The sequence below is a fragment of the Leptodactylus fuscus genome, chromosome 7 (assembly GCF_031893055.1).
Source record: "Leptodactylus fuscus isolate aLepFus1 chromosome 7, aLepFus1.hap2, whole genome shotgun sequence".
Classification (NCBI taxonomy): Eukaryota; Metazoa; Chordata; class Amphibia; order Anura; family Leptodactylidae; genus Leptodactylus; species Leptodactylus fuscus.
Window position 1 is genome coordinate 101182496 of NC_134271.1, and position 17397 is coordinate 101199892.

At 39.5% G+C, this 17397-nt stretch overlaps 2 protein-coding genes across 6 annotated transcripts in view; one reads left to right on the forward strand and one right to left on the reverse strand.

The window, feature by feature from the left end:
• KLC1 (kinesin light chain 1) overlaps positions 1 to 17397 on the forward strand; it is a 186044-nt gene that overhangs the window by 133833 nt on the left and 34814 nt on the right. The window lies entirely within an intron of this gene.
• The window catches only part of PPP1R13B (protein phosphatase 1 regulatory subunit 13B), a 74918-nt gene that overhangs the window by 22270 nt on the left and 35251 nt on the right, over positions 1 to 17397 (reverse strand). For 3 of the 5 annotated variants that reach the window (XM_075282644.1, XM_075282643.1, XM_075282645.1), the window contains exons 4-5: positions 15276 to 15337; positions 1160 to 1261 (exon numbers count right to left, since the gene is read on the reverse strand). In XM_075282644.1, coding sequence (XP_075138745.1) covers positions 1160 to 1261; positions 15276 to 15337 — 164 coding nt within the window. Of the gene's footprint in view, positions 1 to 1159; positions 1262 to 2547; positions 2900 to 10874; positions 11598 to 15275; positions 15338 to 17397 lie in introns of those variants that run through there. The other 2 variants (XM_075282646.1, XM_075282647.1) reach the window with 2 other exon arrangements.

Consider the following 17397-nt stretch of genomic DNA (forward strand, 5'->3'; position numbering starts at 1 on the left):
GTCTTTATAGAATGGGAGGAAATCCACGCAAACACGGGGAGAACATACAAACTCCTTGCAGATTTGAACCCAGGACTCCAGAGCTGCAAGGCTGCAGTGCTAACCACTAAGCCACCGTGTTGCCCCCATATGTCCTCTCAGCTTTTATCACAACATAGACAAGTCTACTTTTCCAAACAGTAAATGGAACAACGTCCCTTCAGTTTCCAATTTTTTGGAGGCTTTTTTTTTTTCAATCAGAAATGCTTGTATGAGAGCAGCATTACATGTTTTGTCTGCAACACTACATAGGAATAGATAGCGCTGCCTCCTGGTATTGGTACAGATTGCAGTCTCCTTGTGTCTTACTGTAAGTTATATTACTATATGCCTTTCTCTCTGTACATTATATTGGTATGGTGGACTTCTGCTGCGCAGCAGATTTACTTATAATTTATGCAAGAAACTGGTGTAAATTAGAATTAAACTCTATGCCAGTTTCTGGGGCACAGGGGGCATGAGTTTTTAATAAATTAGACGCATCTTCTTCCATTGCAGAACAGATTAAGGCTGGCGTAGGAAATGTCTGCTTTGTTAAAGCTCCCTCCCTTATCTTGGATGTCCTTGGTTTAGCAAGGCGTAAAATGCCTGGAAACAATGTCTGTGACCTGAAACCTTCATGTAATTCTGTAGGATATTACAAGTAACCGACTTACCAGCAGATTCTTAGTATTAAAAATGCTGCTGGCATTCAATTATGGCGTAAATTATTGTTGTGTGTATATATAAATTACAGAGCTCTTCCTACAGACATCAGCAAATTCCTCATTACTTAGCCAATATTCTCTAACAAAAGCAGACAGAAGAAAGAAACTCCAGAAGTGCAGGTGTTTGGTAGGACATGGTATCTGGATGATCCCTCTCTGTCAGCTGTAATCTATGGAGGAAACCTGGCAGCAAGTGTAATGCCACCACAGATAAAATGAAAGAGCGTTATCCATCCTGGCACTTATGGCTATTATCCATAGGACATGCCATAAATGCCTTTCGGCTTATAGAAAATTCAGAATTCATAGATGGAGGCAGATTCAAAAATTTTTATCTAATAGGGAATTGGAAAACTAATTCTAAACCAGAAAATCCACATAACTCATCATCATTGTACATGGATGGTACCCACCTTAGCCACCAGCATCTGTTGCTGGTTCTCAATCTGCTGCTGTTGGCGAGAGGCCATATCCTGCAGCTCTGAAAGAGTCAGCTCCACTCTTGGGTTGCCCACCTATGTAAGGGTCAAAACAAATTATTAAAATTAAAGCCTCGATATAGGCAAAGACGTGCTTACATACAACATGGTTTATCTGAAAATTCAACTGACGGAAGCAAATGTCAGACTGCATGCACATTATATGTCAATAGGCCCCTCGGGCTGTGATCACAGCCGATGAAGGAGAACAGAAGCTTATACAGTTTTATCCATACAAAGCTGTTATTTATATAGAATACATCCATGGAAACCAATATACATGTCCTGTGCATAGGCTATATAAATGAGGTGCATGTAAGCATTCCTGGACCTCCACCATTTTATAGTCCCCCAAGATTGGTACATTTATTAGCACGGGTCTCTTAAATTGTGTGCAAGCTAATTTTACCAATGCTTCCAAAGAAAGGCAACATAATAATAACCCAGTAAAGTGAAATGAAGAAAAGGATTTCCTTATTAAGATAAAGTAAGGTGAAGAGGAAATCTCTACAAGATCCGAAGGAAGAGAGTTCCTATAATAGCACCATCTCCTGTACCAGGGTAATGCAGAACAGTACATATATATAGATTATTCAGAATTGGTGAAGGGTATGGAAAATTCCAAAGGTCATACTGACATAGGTTCACATATAATGTAGTAAAGTACTGTAAATACACTCAGTTAAGTGTAAAAAAAAATAAAAAAATAAAAAAAAACACTTAAAAAATTATATAATTTTACAAAAATTAATAAAATGTATTTTTTGAAAATGAAATTGTCTGACCAAGAGAGAACAGAGGACATCTCCAACAATTGTTATTACATAGACTATGGAATATATTTGTTCAGAATTCAAGAGGAAAAAAAAATGCAGAGACTCCGCTCCACATAGATGTATAGATACACAGAGGTGCGACCAAGAACAGAAAGGTCAAGTACACCAAGTAAAGTAAATTGTAGCAAGAAATGTACTATATTTAAACGGCTATTATTATCACGTATGGAATGCGGCACACAATATAGCATTCTTGGGCTTAACCCCTTGAGAGCCATAATTTTGATTTGTCATGAACACCTCAAACCCCTTACATTCTTCATGGTCTATTCCCTGGAGTATATTTCGGATCCTCCCTGGAAGTCAAGGGGTTACAGAAGAGAGTGCAAATCCTCAAGCACAATTAGTAGAAGAGCCAGCAGGAAATCCTCTTAATTCATTCAGCATTAGAGACGCTGAAACAATGTGCAGCCACCCACTCTAAAGCCTGGAGGAAAGTAGCAGAAATACAGTGGCAACTTCAAGGGAAAAGAAATGTGGGTAAACCTGTAGCTTGATGTGCTGCGACTTCCTCCTCACCCACATCGTGATAGGATATTTAAAGGGGAACGCTCAGGGTGGCTCGTAGATGAGGTGACAGGGTCTTGCAGAGTGACTGCAGGCAGTGAGAAAGGTGTCACTCTCTGGAGTGTGCACATGAGTGACAGGCGACAGGTACGTGCCTAGGAGCGTCTCCCATCCCAGTGAAAGAGCATCTGCACTTTAAAGGAGGACAAACAATCTCTTGTATAATCCTACGCATTCTCACAGCTTAATACCAGGCCCTGAACATTAGATCCTCCCTTTCCAAAGCCACAAAAAAACATAATAAGCGGCAGCAGGCTCAGACAGCCAATGTGAATGCCATATACACTAGAAAACATAGCAAGAGTCACACAACATGTTTTCATTTACACTAACGTAAATATAGAAAACCTGCAGAATAGATTCTGTCACAAAATTTGCTATAAAATCTCTGAGAAACCGTTTTCAGCAGAATCCACCCGAAAAATAAACATTCTGTTTGTTTTTCGGGTGGTTTCTGCCTGAAAATCTCAGTAAAATAAAAAGGTGATGCAGATGTTAGAGAGTTTTTGTGGAAGTTTTGAAAAGTTTAATCAGAAAATGCATCAATATTTAAAAATCTGCTTCAAGTAAAGCAGATTTTGTTTTTCTGCCAAATTGCTCCATTTAGACATATTCCTAAAAGTATGTATGCCACTAGGCAGGGCTCGTAGCATTTGGGTAGCCAGGAAATGCCTTAACAAATACAAAGTTCATACAGGGCTGTAAAGTCAGAGTTGGGAGCGATTTTGGCTGGCGTTGGAAAAAAGCTACGCGAAATAAAATATTATACAATTACTTGTATTCTATAATTCATTACATGCATAGCTAGTTACATATTTACTGTCACAGGAAAAAGTAGGCTTTTTAATGAACTAGAGGAACCTTTATTGCTTCTAACCGACCATGGCTGTCAGCCATTTGTGAAGGATTCGGAGTCTGTCTGTGGAAAAATAGGAGAGTGGTTTGGCCTAAAGATTCAACATGATTTCATGGGTAGATGGCTCCACAAGGGTGGCAGGCAAACAAGTATATCCACCCAGTTGGAAGATTAAGGGCCATGCAATCATACACACAAATGTACTTTGGGCAGCCTACAAAATTATTCCGTTTTTCTTCCCCACAGTCTGAGGTCTATAAAGAACACCAAGAAACCTCAGGAAACAGATGAACAGATCAAAATTTAATCCAAATACCATACTATAGATAGATATATATCTATATATAAATAATATTTTATTCATAGTATATAAATAATTAAATGCATATATTGTGGCATGTTTATCATAAAAAAAACTTAAAAGAATTAAAAAATGTAAAAACGGAAATATATGTTCCAACGGTTTAAAGACCCATAGTTATCAAACATCCAACAGCCAATAATAAAGTATGGAAAAGCAGAGTTGAAAGTTTGACTGGGGGACCCCATAATTATAAAGTAGGATCCATATTTGCCAGACAAACTCGCATCATAGTATTGTAGCTGATCCTACAGTGTGTGTAGACTTTAGATAACAGACCTACTTAAAATTGATGTAGGATTTATTAATAGTTTGACATACTATGATTTTAAATACAAATAACCCTGCTGTAAGAGTAAAAAAGTTTAGGCTAAAACAATTACGGTAAATATTGCTGCTTTCCTCCAAAACAAGTACCAAACCTGTCCACAGGTTGTATATGATATTACACCCCAGAAATAAAAAAATAAAAAAATCTATATATATATATATATATATATATATATATATATATATATATATATATAATCAGCCCACTTTTTGTAATCTTGCCAACCCTATATATAAATTCCATATTAATATGTGAGCTTATTTGGAATGTGTTTTAAAAGCACATAATTATGCTCAAACTCACTCTACTATCACTACAGGTAACAGAACCTAAATCACTTGTTCTCTATCCAGATCCTTCCTGTTTAGTACAGATATAACTACATTATATAATTATACAGGCCTCTTTATCCCGATGACGTTGCTGCTCGTAACAGAACACGTCGGGGAGGGTGGATTTTAATAAAGTCTTTAATAGTGCTGCTCCCTAATATATTCTGGATATTTGTCTGGATGGATTTCAGCCAACCAATATAATTATATAATGCAGTTACTACTACTAGAAAGTATCTGGATCCAGTATATACAGGAGCAATACACTGACTCCGCATATTTATTTTTAGTTTAAGATTAAAAGGATTCTGCCGAGTGGCAACTGCTTATGAAAATGATATATTATTACCCCTTCCTGGCTACTGGGCAATACAGGGGTGATTTGGGTCTGGAGTCTAGGAATGACCAGATCTCCAAATGTCAGACTGAAAGGGACATTAACAGCGACAATGTATTATATGCATAAAGGCTTGAAACAATGTGACAATCAGAGATAGGAAAAGACAGACCATCCCAGAAACACAGTGTGTATACCCAGACCTTAGGCATAAAGGAAAATATGGACACACCCTTCATTCAGCTTTGTATAGGGTCACCAAGAGACCACACAGACGGGATTCACATGGTTGAATGAATTAGATTTTAACCACTTCCATCCAAGCCGCATACAGAGTATAAACTACTTCAGCTCAGAAGTTTATAGAACATACTTGTTCACAAACATTTTTGTTGTTCTTGTTGTTGTCCCAGTGACTGTATAACGAAAAAATTAATACTGCAAACAATAAGTGAAATATATGATTGCTCTGTGTATACGGCACCTATGAAGTCTGATAAGTCTCCATGACAACAGACTATGTACCCTGATCTTGCAAGCCATACTCATTCTCCTGTGCCCCTAATGCTTGATAACCTATATTTGATGGGTGTATATGAAGTAGGAAACTGACAGAAGGGAGTAGGACTATAGGATCAGACTACACTGAGTTTACAGTCTGTGACAATGGGGTCTGTTAGGTCTGATTGAGATCAAAGTCTCTATAATGCACTATCAAATAAAACTTTGTGAATATATAGCAATTCCATATTACACTATGACAAGACTGTAAGCTATCGCAAGCAGGACCCTCAATCCTATCGTTTGATATATTAATTATTTTGTCACATTGTAATCTCTAATATTGTCTACTTATGAAGCCTATGATTTGTAAAGTGCTGTAATATATGTTGGCGATATATATATTATATAATATATGTACTTTATTATTATACATAAAGGAATTACTGCAAGATCAACCCAGTAACAGAGCTGATCCATGCAAATGCCATGTTGTTCTTTCGCAAATCCATTAGCAGAGTATACCTTGCTGCTTTTTCAGGATTTTACACATAATAAAGAAAGCAATTCTTATAACACAATGTTTCTATATACATTGTAAGAAATTACACAGCATCGCCCCATTGGTCATTTACAGGGTTAAGCAAGTATGCGTTGGCTTTTGTCCTCTACATAAGTTCACCTTCAGTAGCTCTGGGTGTGTATGTGTGGGTGGGTGGTGTATGGCGTTCCATCCCTTTGTACTCTGGGTATTGGAACAGAATTTTATTTTCATTGTATTTCCTACAGCTATTCCAGAAATGTGGGTAGTGCCACCTCCTACTGTCAGGACTCTCTATTCCCTCACATCTGGAAAGCTACATGCGGTTTAAAGGATGGGCTACAAAAACATAGGACCTCCTGGGAGCTGTCACTTCATGAAACATACACAACTGAAGCAGCACACCACACAAAAAAGAAACACTGTTACGGAGACTCAATATCTTTGGGTTGGTAACCATCTATGTCCTAAAAATGTATGAATGTAATTCATTGCCCAGAGCTTATTCCAGGAAATTAATGGACAACACTGGGCGACTGAACTCGATTGCTGCATGGCACGGTAACTGCCCATCAAAAAGTCCATAAAAAACAAATTCTAAGCAATATTCCCATAACTATCCAGTGCAGTTATATGATGGACACTTGGTTCAGTGCCTAAAAATGAGGCTACACTCAGATGACTGAGATGCACATTTTTTCATGGCTGTCTTGCATTCGAGGGGCTCCAGTCTTCAGGGATCCACTATACATTACATTGTATGGAGGGACCCAGGAAAACTGACAAAAATAGAACATGACCTATATATTGACATTACATTATAATAGACTGTCAAAATAATGGTCATGTGAACAGCCTCATTCACAGGCCTTGAATTTAATGCCGCCTTGAGACACCTTTTAAAAAAAAAAAAAAAAACATGCGTCACACAGCTATTATTCAATGTGGTGTAAATATAGCATTATTCATGGATCGGGCAAGCTTGTGCTATCGGGTAGGTTGCTCAGGTTATGCTTAGGTTTCCGCTTGGGGACCCCTGAACGGAAGCTTAATCCGCATAAAAAAGAATTTACCTTAGGAATACCGCGGACTCCATAGACTATAATGGGGTCTGCATGGTTTCCACACGAAAAATACAGAGAAAAGTGCTGCTTGCAGCACTTTTCTCTCCGCATTTTCATGTGGAGAGGGGAATGCAGATGTGAACCAGGCCTCATCTGTTCCTGGTGCTCCAGTGTCTCCTTCCAGCAGAAGTCCCTATGGCACTGTGACGTCCTGTATCCCTTTCCTTAGGTCACGTGACCACTGAGACCAATCAGTGGCCAAAGGAAAGACACGGGACGTCACAGTGCGGCGGGGACTTCCACCAAAACGGAAACACGCTGGGAGAGATTGGGAACTGCTCCTACAAATCAACTCTATGTACTTGAACTCTACATTTTGTAAAGTACTGCGGAATATGTAGGTGCTGTATAAATAAAAATTATTATTATTATTATTATTCACTCATAAAGAGGAGGAGTATCCCCCTCCTTGTGATTCCCAAAAATAACAAACGGACAATTGTCGCCTTCATTTATTATATTTATTTACATTATTAAAAAAAAAACAAAAAAAAAACACCTTTATGAATGTATAACTATAACAGAAATGGTGAATGTTGTTGTTTTGTAACCTATATACCCTGCAGCCATGCAGGACATCAGAAAAAAACATTCATTATCGCTTGGTAAAATAAAGGTCTACTCCATAAAGATCTGAAAAAACAAAACAAAAGACACAGCAACATCCTGGATGGAGTTTTACATGACAAGTCCCAGCAGTCAATCATTCGGTGGGCCTCTGCTGTTTACACAAGGAGTAATATGCTGAATGTGGCATTCTTGTGCTGCTGACTAAGAGTTAAAAGCTTATTAACAAGCCATGGCAGTGTGCGGGAGGTCAGGAGAAGAATGACCCAGAAGCCTGGAGAGGAGATCTCCTCATATACTAGGCACGTGTGCAGGGATTTTTGGATTATGTTCTTTTAGAAACTGATTCAAATGTATGGGGTTACTCTGAATCATGGGGGTCACTCGGTTATTGGTATAGGCAGGTTATTCATCTATAGCCTTACAGCTCTTGAAAGAGACCACCCTGCATTACCCACATCTAATCTGTATGGTCAAGACAAAATATTGGATCCATTTCTGTTTGCTTAATATCTAAAACCAAAAAAATGGGTACCGATATGTAGATTATTTCTAGTGAGGTGCCACAGCAGCCTCGGACAGACAGACTGTAGTCTTACCACTAGGACCACATATGAAGAACATGATGGTCGAAGAGCTCCTGAGAAGATCCCTCTGTTTGGTTTGAGTTCCTGAAAGGTCTTCTGATAACCAGTAGAACATAAGAGTTTACCAATTAAAGGGGTTGTATGAGATTAGAAAGCATGGCCCCTTAAGTCATCTCTACAAGAACGGTATCGTTCTGGATATAGTCCATGTATAGTTTAATGGGTATCACTATTTTTTTTCCTAAATTTCAGGGAAAAAAAACTTCCTAATTAGGAAGCGTTTTTTTGACCTTGGCACGCTTTTTGTGGAGCGGTTTTTTTTTTTTTTTCAAAAACCGCTTCCAGGCAGTTTTCCCATCCTTTAAGAGAACGGGCTGCAAAAAACGCGTTGCGTTTTTTACCGCGTGGTAAAAAACGCTTCCCATTCACTTCTATTGCTTTCTTCAGGCAGAAAACGCCTGAAGAAAGGTCATGTCGCTAGAAGTCTACATAGACTAGGTCAAAGCTAGCAGTCTACATAGCCTAAGGGTCCATTCACATGGAGGAAAATGGCGCTTTATATGGCGCTGAATTTTCAGCGCTGACAAAAAAGCCTCCAAATGACTTCAATGAGTGCTGCTAGCTTTTTTTTTTTTTTTTCCGCTAGCGAAAAAAAGCTAGCAAAACCCATTGAAGTCAATGGTAGACTTTTTTCAGCGCTGAAAATTCAGTGCCAAATAAAGCGCCATTTTCCTCCGTGTGAATGGACCCTAACATTGTATGGAAGAGGATTATGATGTGGATTCCGCTGTCAAAATCCTCCTCCATGTCCCCGTGTGAACTAGCCCTAAGCGTGAGTAAGGCTAAAGTAAAATAGAGAGGTCAGTCAGTGGTTTCGCTGCTTCTTACCCTGTATTCAGTCGAACTGTCCGTACGTAAGGGACACAACTCTCCATATTTGCTAGGTCTGAGAAGAGTGTCAGCACCTCCCGAGACAGGACAGCATAACTGGCCTAAGTCATCCTCTATAAAAACAGTTACACCATTTACCACAAGTGAAAAAATATTTTGCTCAAAACATGACAGAATTGTTGCTTCTAACATAATGTAATCCGCTACAATAAAGTGGAGATATAATTTTAAGCCCTGAGCGTCTTAAGAAGTTATTTAAAGCTAAAAAGTGTTTGCTTGGCAGACAAGAAATTACAGGTTATGTTCAAGTGTTTTCACCCTCTGCCTCAGATAGAGGAAGATATCTGTGAAGGGGATTAATGTTCTGACGTGACTATTTTCATACAAGGCTGCTTATTTTACTACAAGGTGGTCCATAAGTATGGAAATGGATTCCAAAACTGAGATTATAGGAAAACCTTGCATTTTCTTTCTCTCCCTTTGCCAGAACCAATACTCCGTTTTAAGTTGTCATCCTTTAAAAAAACGGAGGGGTTATGTGCCAGAATTCACAAGAAAATGCATTAAATATGCAAAGGTAATGCCAAGGATCAACCAATGCTTGCGGTATTCACATATAAAAAGGTTCAGCGATAGTAAATGGTAGTATTGTATAAGATCATGTATCATTTAGATTCCAATAAATGTATTCCTCCACAACATCAAATAATCAACAGCCTAAACCAGAGACCGAGGAAACAAAGGCTTTACTATTCAGCTTCCTTATATTGTTATAGTGTCTATCAATGTAACACTGTCACTTCCTCCCATTTAACACGGGCTGCAAACTCTTCTGATAGAAGTCCCTTTTTTACATTGATTTATGGCAAAAGATTCATTGTTCTGACCGAGTATCCATCTGTATCTACAGGGGAACTATACATCTGAATTGTAACAGTTTTTATGATTACTTATATATTCATTTACATGCATATAACTTTGATATATGCATAAACTGTAGGAACAGTGGGGGGAATTAAAAAAAAAACAAAAAAACACGCACACATTGAAATATTTCCAGTCACACCTCTCTGTAGATAAACACCTAGCAACGTGGCTCCACACAACACACATATCTAGAAACATGAAGCAGAGTCAAGCGGCACAGAATGCTTTTAAAGTAAATCTATTGTATGTACCAATATGATGTACAAACCACTACTAATAGGTTATCAGACATTTATACTAGATTACTGCACAATTCATTTGCTGCTTTTAATCCGCTGGGCCAGATTATCCAGGATGGATTTTGCTGCCCAACTCAAGGGTGCAAAGAAAAAAAGTCAAATATTTGTTGGGTCACTGGAGGGATAAATATGTAAAGATAGACAGACAGATCAATTGGCTTTCAATACAGACATGGAATTAGATTATCCCATAATTAGATAGAACTCAATATAATTACCATAATAAATTAGAAGCAAAACATACAAAGTACAAGATTAAATCTCTAAAATATAGAAGTAACTTACTAGTTGCAGAAAAGCATTATCAATGAACAAAAATAAAAGATCTAAAATATAAAAATCTTTTACTATATCACTAGAAACACAACGTAAATCACTAGGCACATAAGACATAATGACAATCCTAATAGTGTATCACACATATCGTACAGCCAGTCATGGGCTTAATGGATGGATAATGTCATGGATAATGCAGAATGCCTATTTGCAGTCCTATCGAAAAAAAATATTTTTTATATAAAAAGTGTATCTTTATCGCTATATATTCAATAGATAGCAAAGACTGATATTGGCTATAAGACTTTTCCGTTACCGTTGTGACGCTCCCCCATGTGACGGTATAGGAGGACACCTTGATCTTGCTGAATTCTCCATTCGAGGCGATCTCCTTAATGCTCTCCAAGTGGGTCAGTTCCATAACACAGATATTATTTTAAGCTATTGTTATCCCAAAGGAGGTTTGATTGAAAAAATATATATATATCATCAAAGTATTTGGAGCAGGAAGGAAGAAATGACATATAAATAGTCGTCAGTGCTCCAGAGCTGAACTCTAGAATAAGTAAATTGTAATTTCACAGTGTGTGGCGCCCGGCCCATTGGCGCACTGCTTTATCAATATGAAAAGCTGTCCTTGTGCGTGGATCAGCAGTCAGTGAATGGAAAAGACTAGTGGATTTTGCCAGCAGTCAGACACCTAATCGAGGCAAGATCAAGCTAGCTGTCAGCTCCCATCAGCGTCATGTCCTGCACACTCTGTACTTGCAGCGCGAGGTCTGCATGCAGCACATCACGTCCCCCACCCATGCCCTCATCTCCGCTGGTAATAAGCGGGCACCTTCCCTTTACACAGCATTTGCATTTATCTAGAGAGATCTGTACTAAATGAATTTTAAACATGTACAAATAGGCTCCAGGGACAGGACGCGCTGCGCTCACTAATCCACGACTTGACGTTAATTTAAGGAAATAAGGGAAGAGGGACGGCAGCGATGCTTCCATGACTCATAGGTTATAGAAGTGCAGGTGATCTGTAAAGGCTATTTTTGGACAGGAACATTGCACTGGCTTCAGATTTGACGCGACTTTAGACTAAGGCCCCATGTTGCAGAAACGCTTTTTTTGTTGCAGATTTTGCTGCCTTTTTTTAAAGCCAAAGCCAGAAATAGGAAATATATAAGAAGTTGTTATACTTCTACCATCTGCTCAATCCACTCTTGGCTTTGACTCCAAAAAAAAAAAAAACAACAGCAAAATCTGGGTTGATATACTGGGTTCTGAGGATAGACTCTCTAACAATTACATTAGCAAATGCATTCTTAGCCTCTTGTTAATATAGAGATAACCTCAGGATGACTTCCTTCACACATTACTATATGAGGCATGAAAGAGCTGCACATACTGAGCAAACAGACTCCAAGTGTCATGTGTCTAGCACAAGATGAATGCACCGGCCTCACCTGACATGAATAGCGGTAAGGTTTATCTACACTACTATTCATATATCAGACCCCATGAGCCTCTAGGATTTCTGCAAACCTCACTCAGCTAAAAGGGACCACTGCAGACATTTTTGTAGCCACTTAAAGCACTTCAGGACTGGTGGGACTAGTGAATTCAGAAAGCTGCATTCCCCAGGTCTTCAGCCTACCCCAACATATACAACCTGAATGACTAAACATGGTGAAGTAAACATTAGAAACCAGTCACACAATAACAGCTTCATTTTTTTTTGTGAGCCACACAGACAGTTCCCATGTCTTTTTACAGATTATCATCATATATTCTTCTCATCAATAAAACTACAAATTATTAGTCATGTGACCCCCCTCTACCAAATATAGTGTCACCCCCCCCACCACATATTGTATAAGGTCACCCCCTACCGCATATGTCACCCCCCGCACACACACCTTCACCACATATAATGTCACCCCTACTATTCATTGACTAACAGGATTAGAGGATTTGTGGCAGGATGCCGTGTTTAGCTGTGGCCATGGCTTAGCATTGTTTATATAGGATTTCTCACTACAGCAGTATGTTTCTGGGTAAGAGCATCTCCGCCATTTTTCTGTTTCGTCTACTAGAGTGGTGTTTTTTTCACTTTATTGACCACATGAGCTCACCTAGGGACAGGTAGCCAAGTAAGACAAGTGAGAAGTGAAGTCATTTTTCACTAGCACCACAATAATTACTAATATTCAGATAGCCCAAGAATGTGCCGTACCCTGATCAGCCATAACATTAATACCACGAGAAGTGATTATCTCAGGACAATGTTACCTGAGCTGGGATATATGAGGCAGTTGCTATTGAAGATGATGGGGGTGCTACATGACTGGGTCACAGTATCTGCAAAATGGAAGATCTGGTGGTTTGTTCCTGAGATGCCGGGGTTAGTATCTACCAAAAGTGCTCCAAAGAAGGAGAACTGATAAATCAGTCATGGGTGTCCAGGGCTCAATGATAGTGAAGGCTATCCTATCTGCTCTAACTGTACAGAACAACTACTACAGCACAAACTACAGACGAAAAAGTTACTATGGGCTAAGACAGAAAGGTGTCAGAACAGTTGTCAGAGTGGATCACAGCTTGCTGCGCATTGAGCTGCATGGTGACTTTAATGTTATGGCTGATTGGAGTATGTCCTAGGTCATATCATCCTGTTACTAAATGAACATCAGATGTCACATGGTAAGTGGAATGTGCAACTAACATGTTTAATCCCATTTAGCCTGAATACTTATGCTTCATGCACACAACTGAGTGCGCCGTTCCTGCAGGATTCAGATCTGATAACTATAGGGCAGGTCCTATGCTGCTCCATGATATCAGATTGGAACAAGACTGAATCCCCCCCCCCATAGGAATGAATGAAATACAGAAGGCACTTAGTTGTCATCCAAGTGCTTTCCATTTTTTTTTTTTTAAAAAAAAGGCCCATTCAGCTTGCGCACTCAGTCGTGTGCATGAGGCCTCAGGATATACCTTTCTACTTTGCAGACAAAGCAGTCAACTATACTCGTATATGAAGCCTATGAGAAGAATTTTGTTACTGCTATAGGTCTTGCTGAAAAGCCCAAGAACTAAGATGGCACTGGTGCCAGGCATTCCCTCTTACGCTTTTTCATTTGGGGGCACCCATGAGGCGACAGGAGCCTATTCTAAGAGGCACAGATTTTCCATTATATTTTTGTTTGCCCCCACTAATCCCTCTAAATTATACAGCACAGAACTATCATTATAATCTGGTACAGAATCTGGAAGCCAAGCAGTAAATAAAGCACATACACATTTTGCAGAAAACAGCTTAATGTCGGTGGGAAACCATGAACAAAAGAGATCAGTGTGCTCTTCATGGGTGGCAGATGCGTGGCAGGTACTAACATGCATTGTCAAAATTACCAGTCTACAAAATACCATGATCCAATGCCATGTCAGACGGACAGATGCAGAGAACAACATGTACACATTTAAGGGAAAAGTTATCGTCACTTTCTAACCACATAGTAAGGGCATATGGTTTATGAAGTTATGCAACTTACTAATGATTCTGTATTATACACCTGGCATTGATTTCCCAATTCAAGCAGCGTTGATGCCAATGTAAACCTGCAATACGCACGTGACTGCTTTGCCTGCTGTCTCTGGCCGCACAGGCCTTTGAACAAGTGGTAAGCTACAGCATACTACCTTCAGCCCATGCACCCACATAGACGTGAGACTTCTCTACGTGCTCTGGAAGCAGCAGGCCAGAGCTAAACACCTGCGTAAATGCAGGCATGGCCCGAGATATCACGTGGAAACAATAGAGACCATTGTCTCCTCTTAATTCACAGGGTGCTAGTGGCTCTTCTTGTATTGCAGAAGCATCGCCAAATAGAAAATGAAGACTGATACACAGGGTAAAGACAAAGGCTTTGTCTGGGACACCAACCTATCAGGTAAACATGGTTCTCTTGACCCCCCGCCTCTTTCTATTCATGTCTATGGCAGTTATGGAAAGATAAAAACATCCCCACCTATCAGACATTCAAGGAATATTCTGTATATATACCATAAAATGGCTTTAGTGGGATAACCACTTTAAGACTATGTTCACACTGCGGGGGTGTATATTTTAAGAACCAGGAGATACTCCCTCTTCTAGCAAGATATATGCAACTCTGTATAGCATAAAGTGACATATATTGGCACATACTGCAAGTCAAGAGATGTACCCGGCACTGATACAAGTGATACAGCAGTGGTCTATTACCTGTGATTCTCCAGCTTCTGCAAAACTACAGGTTTCAGTGTGCTCTGGCAACCTAACACTAAGGCTGATCATCACTCAATTCTCCAAGAAAGAGGAAGAAAAGAATGGGAAGAGGAAAAGAAACCTAAGAACCAGGATATTATAGGAAGTCTTTCCTGACTGTAAACAAGAAGATCCCAAGCCAAGTCAAAATTTTTCCTCTACATGAAGAAATACAGCTAATATTATTCTGGACATATCATGAGAGGGTCCAGCTCATTGAAAAAAAAAAAAACAATTATACATTGAAAAGTAGAAGTGAAAAAAGAAAAGGATGGCTGCAAAGTCCAACCTGCAGACCCAGCACACCATGGTGGTTATCTATTTAAACCTTTATGTTATTATTTCTGCACCAATGATACCAGACAGGAGATACATTATGTAATACAACCGTATAATCAGAACATGTCATACCCCATTTTCAAGACGTTTCTCGCCTGTGAGCCCGTTCCTCTGGTTTGGAGCCTGACGAGCAGCTAAAAAGAAAGAAAAAGAGTTTGGGATATAAGACTGAATGAAGTGATCTGCAAAAGATACTTCTGGAATACAAAACTTTTAAAGGAACACAACACCTAAAAAAAGAAGGAAAAAGTCCCAGTTTCTCTGATGGAGTTCTACCATCTTAAATTTGTTCATGTTGTTGAAAGGGTGTACTAGCTTGCAATAGATCATTAATATCAGATCATTGGTGGATTGATACACTTGGTCCCCCATCAATCAGCCTCAGCACTGTACTAGTCAATTATCGTATAGATCTTAGTATATTTATGTACTATACCTGGTATCTCTGCTATTATTTGATATCACCATATTTTTTTACCTGAGCTAGTTACACTTGTGACTTTTATGTTGATTCATACTGAGTAGCTCTTGGTATATATTGTACTCATTAACTATAGGCAGAGGTGCAGATAGGTTGATACATTACACTAATTCTGTACGTTTATGAACATTGTGCTACCTTTGCATTCCCTTTATGCCTGTGTAGGAGCAGACTCCCTTCTTGTCTGTTGGTAATTATCCTTCCCAAGTTTTTAATCATTTGTAATAATATGTATGTTTTTATACTGAGTATTCCTCCTTGCTTTTAAGTTTTGTCCAGTTTATTTTGGCTATAGGAATACATTATTACGATGTGACCCATACAGAAGGAATATGGTATGTTCTAGTACTTTTGATGTTCCTTTGAGGTCATGTTGGTTGTATAGCCTCAGCACAGTGTACAAAGCTAGAGGCAGGTGGCTCCGTACACTGTGTAGTGGCCATACTACAATATGGTTGCTCCCAATGTGATACTTATGGCCGTTCCAATTTAAAGGGATCCTATCACTCAGACACAAATTTTTCTAGGTACTACGTCGGAATAGCCTTAAGAAAGGCTATTCTTCTCCTACCTTTCGCCGTCTTCTCTGCGCAGCCGTTCGCCTACAATCCCGGTTCTTGTCGGTATGCAAATTAGCTCTCTCGCAGCACTGGGTCGCTTACAATACTGTGCAAGCGGCCATTGCCTCGTGGCCTGTGGACATGCGCAGTCTCCTCTGCCCAAGGCCCGAGGCCTAGAAGTTACAAGCCACTGCCGGAAGAAGAGGCTGAAGATGATGCTGCTGAAGAAGATGAAGGCAGCGCTGAAGAGAGTTCTCTGGCAGCATTGAGGAGGCCCCCAGTGCTGTCTGAGTGCTGGGGCCCGCCCCCAGTGCTGCGAGAGAGCTAATTTGCATACTGACAAGAACTGGGATTGTAGGTGAACGGCGGCGTGGAGGAGACGACGAAAGTTAGGAGGAGAATAGCCTTTCTTAAGGCTATTCCGATGTGGTACCTAGAAAAATTTGTGTCTGAATGATAGGATCCCTACTTCATATTGCATCATGGAAGAATTTTTTTTTTTTTTTTTTTTTTTTTTTTTAATACTTCTGCTGATTTGTTTCTTTTTAATTGTAGCTGGATCTTTCCATTAATGCAATGCTTATTTCCATTTCACGTGACAACCTGGAGTTTACACAAGAAAGTGTTTAGATAAACAAATATAGTAACAGCCAGTATAAACAGATTATCTTCATAGCGCAGTTCAACTAATGGTACAAGCCATAAAAGTGGCACCAAGTGCACAGTGGCCTGGCGCGAGTTCTGCTATACATCAAGTGTTAAAGTGTCATGATAATAAAGTATGTTGGCAGCCAGCCAGGGCAGAGAGTACAACAAAAGCTTGCATTCCTGTTCGGGGGCATTGTGACGCACACAGAGCTACTACTCTTACTGACTGGAGAGACTCCAAATTTCCAGGAAGCTAGAACATAAATGCACCATTCATCACAAGACAAGTTTATAAAATAACAAGCATGGCACCAATAGAGAAGGGTGCCAGAAAGATTTACCATAAGTCAATACGTGGCTGCTTTCTTACAAAAACAGTGCACATGACCAGGGACTGCATGATGTATTGCAGTTTAGCTTCATTCACTTCAATATCAATACAGCCCATGGACAGGTGTGGCGTTGTTTTTGGAAGAACACTGACATGTATTTCTAATCTTGGACA